At 35.2% G+C, this 6575-nt stretch overlaps 1 protein-coding gene across 1 annotated transcript in view; it reads left to right on the plus strand.

Moving 5' to 3' along the window:
* The window catches only part of LOC107670278 (serine/threonine-protein kinase PRP4 homolog), a 40897-nt gene that overhangs the window by 9841 nt on the left and 24481 nt on the right, over window positions 1-6575 (plus strand). The window contains exon 4 of the mRNA XM_016462830.1: window positions 4636-4791. Coding sequence (XP_016318316.1) covers window positions 4636-4791 — 156 coding nt within the window. The remainder of the gene's footprint in view (window positions 1-4635; window positions 4792-6575) is intronic.

A 6575-nucleotide genomic window follows, 5' to 3' on the forward strand; every position in this document is an offset into this window, starting at 1 on the left:
GGGTTTGAAACGACATGAGGGTGAGTAATTAATGACAGAATTTTCATTTTTGGGTGAACTAACCCTTTAAAGCAGGGTTTCAGCTCAGCGCTGCTTTGTTTACAGTGGTAACCATGGAAACGCTGTATCTGGCGTTCCAGAAGCGCCTCCTGCTGTCAGAGAGTGAATCTGTGTCTCAAAACAAATCAAAGAAAAAATAAACACATACTGCTGTTCCAAATATTCTGTTTGTTAAAAAATAAAATGCATTGTGTTCAGTGGAAAAATTTTTTTTTTTTTTACCCAGACATTTAAAAATAACAAATTTTAGAGCTGTAACAACAATACCGTGAAACCGTGATATTTTTGCTTAAGGTTATCATACCATCAAAATCTCATACCGGCCCATGCCTACATTCTAAGCTATAATCCATTTAGAATTTGAGTACATTCACTCATGGATTCACTCTCTGATAAATAATTTATCCAATATTGCCACTTGCCATTGTGTTGCATTTACTATTAAGTTAACTAAGTGAAAGTGGAGCAGGCAGCTTACTCAGCAAAATATGTCTGTAGGCACGTGTCGACATGCCCTGCAAGTAAAAAAAAAAAATGTATAGCATATATTTTTTTAATTATGCAGCACACTTTAAAAAAACTTTTAAACTGTTTAACTGATGGCATTATTCAGTAAAAATTCTTATTTTCAGTTAACGCTTAAACAGTGTCACCTTCCGGTGAAAATCGCAATTTTGAATTCAAAATGGGTCATTTGTGTGATTCGTGTAGATACGGTGAGTTTTTAACCTGTTAACCTGCACCCCCACTTTTGGGACTCACAGCTGAAAATGACCTACCTAACTTAAAATGGTAACAGTTCCTGACAACAGTGTGCTAAACACACAATTTATGTATCTTTGGAAAGAAGACACTTCGGGCTTTACTATCCATCATCCAGAGTTGATAATGCTCAAAAGGATAAAAAGTTATAGATGCACTTCAGCCTTGAAAAAATATATTGTGCCACATTGAACATTTTTTATTGCATATACAAATACATGAATACAGTCCTGGAGCAATTTAGAAAAGTAATGGGTTAAAAGTCACATGTCTCATGAGTTTATATTTCAAATTTGAAGAAGATACCATGAAAAATTTGATTCCTGCAACAATTTTTCTGAAACCCCCCACCCCCTGTTTGAGTAAAAACAGCCCCCAAATGTATTGAAGGGTTCTACAAAATATTTTAGTCATTATACATACCACTGCATAGTTTTTCAATTATAAAATAATATACAAAGTCTTAGACATCATGTAAATGATTTATTTGAGCACTAGAAAAGTACAATAAGAATATATATTTTTAAGTAATAAAAAAAAAAGGGATTAGCATTGTATGTCAAGTACATATCTGATTGCCAGACATACAGCATTCACACTGATTGCTGGTCATACAGTCAGTAATCACACACTGATACAGATGGTAATCATACAGATGGCCGGCCATATAGTCAATAGTCACATTTTTATGGCCGTTCATACATACAGCATTCACACTGATGGCTGGTCATACAGTCAGTAATCACACACTGATGGCCGGTCATACAGATGTAATCATACAGATGGCCGGCCATACACCCAGTGTGGGCACTTACTACAACATGAAAAATATGTAGCAATTCACAAATAATGATCTTTTCGATCAACAAGAATAACAAAATAAAAAGCCGACATAGCTACACCCCCGACAGATGACAGGTGCGTCACAGCGCGCGTCATGAGCGAGTCACAGCTTTGACCACTGAGAGCGCCTGAATGCAAATAAAAACAAACTAACAGGTTAAAATGGTCTTTTTACAGGACCAGTAGTACCATCTCAATTCTGTGCCCACTCGAAATCACCCGCTTTCAAACGCACCTGTGTTTTTGTGCGCACTCTAGCTTCGAATTACAAAACCATAAGTTTCTTTTTACAATGTGTTTTGGAGTACTGTAGCCAATGACAGGCATCTCTGTTGAAAGCAATGGCCAATCAAAGGTGTTTACTGTAGGTTAGTCAGAATCCGCTCTGATCTAATTTTTGTTTTCACAAGTTTTCGTAGTTCTACATGCTCACAGATCTTCCTATTATAATGACAAAAAGAAAGCATACACGATGTAAATAAGATATTTGTTGTGTAGTTAGTAGGGGTGTAACGATTCACTCGTTTTCTCGATGCATCGATTACAAACCCTGACGATGCATATGCATCGAACTTAATACATGGATTTTTTAATCGTGAATCGTCGATTTCGGACAGTAATCGATTTAAAATGCTAAGAATCTAATGAATCGCGATTTCTATAGCGATTCAATGCTTTCAAAATATATACACATTAAATTACTACAAGCACAAATTAATGGAGACCTTGAACAGTGTTCGTGCCCTCGCATCTCTCCTTCACGCGCTCTGACTGTCACAAGATTGCGCTTGCGCTCAGTTCATCTCACTGACACATTTTTTGAGCAGCTGATGTGTGATCTCTCCTTAGTACTCATGGCCAGTAATGCTAAAGTGAAGTAGTTTTTCTTTTCTGTAGTTTTTCAATGGCTCTCGGTCATACCGACGACATTACCTGAGCAGTCGAAGGCTGCGCATTTATTGCACGGATGGAGCAAAAATGTAAGTGTCTGAAGCATACGCACAGTTCCATTGAATGATAAATGTGTTTTAGCAATGTTGTTGAACAGAATGTACGAAGGAATCTGTTAAAATAACCGCAGCATTAACAACAACCTTGAAATAAGAGCGCAAGGTTTATCTGATAATCAGATGCATGAAAGTAGCGTTCGTTGCTATAGCAAACAGACATCGGGCGCGTTTTCTTTCAGAATCTCCGTTCGCCAATGGAGAGGAAAAGTTAAATACTATAGCTTTTTATTTTATGAAAATGAGATTAAGAAGTTTTCGCACTGAAAGAGAAGAGATCTCATGCTCAAAGAACTTAAGACGTGCCAGGAAATGCCTAATATGGACAAAAGCATCTATCGCTGCAGCTAAGCTGAATAAAAAGCAGAATGAACTGGTGAAACGTTAAGACATTAAACACAATAAATAAAAAAATATGAATGATACAGTACTAATTGACATAATTTATTACAGTGCAGAAACTATAAAGTATATTTTCTTCCTAATTCTGTGCAGAAAATTGAAATAATTGTTTGTAGTATATAAAACAATCATAAAATTGCCATAAAGAAAAAATTATAGATTACAAATGATTGATTATTGTCCAGCAGTGTATTTGTTTTTTTTTTTTATAGCAAATTCAAAGTAAAAAATAAGAAAAGAATTCCTTGTAAAAAATTTTTTACAAATAATAATACATGCATGCATACATACATAAAATTATTGTATTTGACGTTTGTCACTTCTGAAATGATGGCTACGCCCCTGGTGTGACAAAATGTTAGCCTATATATATAATACTTTTATAGCTCTTTTTTAAAATCTTGGCTTACAGAAATTTCTACATATGCCATGTCATGCCATAGCATCATTAAACTAGCATCTAACAATGGACAAAAGTTTTTTTTTTTTCTCTAACCTATGGTTCTCTAACCATAAAGGCTGCTGTGTAATTTGCCCCCAGACTAAACATTTAAATAATTTAGGGGAAGCATTTAAATAATCCTGTGAATGCACGTAAAGAATGCAGAATCGAATCGTTAATCGAATCGAATTTAATTATGAATCGAATCGAATTGAATCGTTCTGAATTTGCAAAAATCGTTCTTGAATTGAATCGAAAACCTATGAATCGAATCGATTTGCTGTCTACCCAAAGATTCACAGCCGTAGTAGTTAGTTATTGATTATATCTGGAGTTTTCGCATGAGTAAGCTTGGTCAGTTGCGCCATACGGGAAGTGCCCTTTTGCTCTGTTTCTCTACATACTTCATTCACCGTTTGAAGAAAAGTTTAAGAGGACCAAACTGTTCACGTATACTGTTTCAGGAATGACAAACGTGAGTGTAAAAAATTACATGAAAGAATCTGCTAAATTGTTCCGCGATTGACAACTGTAGCAATGGACGGAACAAATTATCTGACAAGCCAATGTCAAAACAGAGCTGTGCTTTAAGAGATGCTTAGTAAATTCAGTGTAACAAAACTACAGCAGCAACAAGTCTGTGTTGGCTTTAGCAGCTTCTACACTGTAAAAAATGACCGTGAATTTAACGGTAAAAGACTGTAAAAATGCTACAGTAAAAACCTGTTAAATGGTTAATGGTGTTTTTTACCGTAAATTTTACGGAATTTTTTTTACAGTGTACAGGTAAAGATAAATTAAAGCACTCTTTTTGATGTGTCCTTTTTTAGGCAATGTTTGAAAAAAATAGTTTTTAAATTCTAAATAAATAAAAAAATATATTTAATGCATTATTTAATTATTATACCATTAATGATTAACTTAATTTGTAGTATGAATTTGTAGCGGTTAAAAAAAATAAAATAAAGGCTTCAAAATAATGTGTAAAATATGTAGGGTTTTATTTGGGGGGGGTGCTCGTTGTTGTCACCTTTTTCACCCATGAGGAGTTTGCATCCCTGCAGTTCAGTGTGATAGTGCTGTTAGTTATTTGTGTAATGAACGGTTCTGTTTTGGCAGGTCTGCTGAAAGGGACCGGTTTGGCCGCTCCAGACCACAACGATCCACCTCCAGAGAGCGTGAGAGGAGGCGGCGGCGATGTCGGGATGAAGACAAGTTCAAAGGCAGTCTGTCAGAGGGTATGAAAGCAGACCAAGACTCCTCCTCTGAAGAAGTGTGAGTAATAGTGCTATTTTCAAGGCTTGAACCTAGTGTGGTTTAGGAATGCAATGATTTTAGATTTTGTTGGTATGATTATAGTATGAGGAATAATCACGGTCCATGTCAGTATTTCCCTTTTGAAAATATCAAATGGAAATATATCACAATTTAGTGTTTTCAGTTTGTGCATTCTTTCTACATTTCATTTAGACCTGAGGTAGAGAACTTGAAATAATGGTGAAAAAAAATATCTTGTTGGTTTTTGACTTAAACATAAATAATACTGTAACAGGGATAATAAATCACAATGTTAATTAAGTATTATTAATAATATAAGACTAATTAACTTTATTTATCCCCCAGGGGAAACTGTTACTAATGAGGGGAATTAACTGATCTGTTATTGTCATCAACTCTCATACATGCATATTCATTTTAATGATCTTTTTAATAATTCATCTAATTTTGCATGTGGCCTGAGAAAATCATGTCGATTATTTTGGTTTGTGAGATCGGAGATCGTGCTGCACACACACAGAAACTTGTTGTGACTTTTAATAAAATAGCTTGGATACTGGATCGCTACATTATATTCATCAGCAACAAGGGGGTAAAATCACTGTTTTTGAAGTAACTAAACACAGCTTAATTGTTTGTAGCACATGCAGGTAATTCACACACGCAACTGTCACCTCTCTCTCTTCTCTCTCTCTCTCTTGATCGAATAATGAATTCAAGTAAATGTTATAATTAACTCATTCAAATAAATGTCACCTTACCACACAATTTAATCTCTGTCTGATTTGAAGCGGGCAGAATGCTTGAGCTAACAAGCTGTAGCTTTGCATAGTTTGGTTCTTGCCTTCACGTCGTGCATTAAAATAGTTGATAACACTTTACAATAAGGTTCCATTAGTTAATGTTTTTACTAACACGAACAAACAATGAACAATACATTTATTGCATAGTATTTTTGCCGTATATATTTTTGCATAGTATTTTTATATTTTGTATATATCTTTGCCGATGTTATTTATTAATGTTTGTTAATGTTATGTTATACATTTGTTCACTGTTAGTTCATGTTAGTTCACAGTGCATTAACTACTGTTAACAAGCACAACTTTTGATATTAATAATGCATTAGTAAATGTTGGAATTAACATTAACTAAGATTAATAAACGCTGTAGAAGTGTTATTCATTCTTAATTCGTTAACTAAAGTAGTTAACTAATGTTATCTAATGATCCTTATGCTAAGTTCACACTACAGGATTTTAAAGGGGTCATATGACGTTGCTAAAAAGAACATTATGTTGTGTATTTGGTGTAATGCAATGTGTTTATGCGGTTTAAGGTTAAAAAACACATTATTTTCCACATAATGTACATTGTTGTTGCTCCTCTATGCCCCGCCTTTCTGAAACGCATCGATTTTTACAAAGCTCATCGTTCTGAAAAGCGAGGTGTAGCCTGGCCAGCTATCCAGTGCGTTGTGATTGGCTGAATACCTCAAGCGTGTGACGGAAATGTTACGCCCCTTACCATACTGTGATGCCGTGTCCCGGCGCGATGAGATAACACCAATAAAACCCATTACAAACAAGGCATTTGTTGCATCCAGTGGGGACATAATTACTGATTATAATGACTTATACTGTCTTTTTACGCGTTGCGTTGTGTATCGCGCCATGTAAACATAAAGTCATGTCTGCATTTGTTATCGGAGAAACTACAAACAACAAGCGCTACTCTACACTGCTCAAACTCGCGTTTGAATCATCAGTGGCAAATTCTTT

Source organism: Sinocyclocheilus anshuiensis, unplaced genomic scaffold (assembly GCF_001515605.1).
Source record: "Sinocyclocheilus anshuiensis isolate Anshui unplaced genomic scaffold, SAMN03320099.WGS_v1.1 scaffold1174, whole genome shotgun sequence".
Lineage (NCBI taxonomy): Eukaryota > Metazoa > Chordata > Actinopteri > Cypriniformes > Cyprinidae > Sinocyclocheilus > Sinocyclocheilus anshuiensis.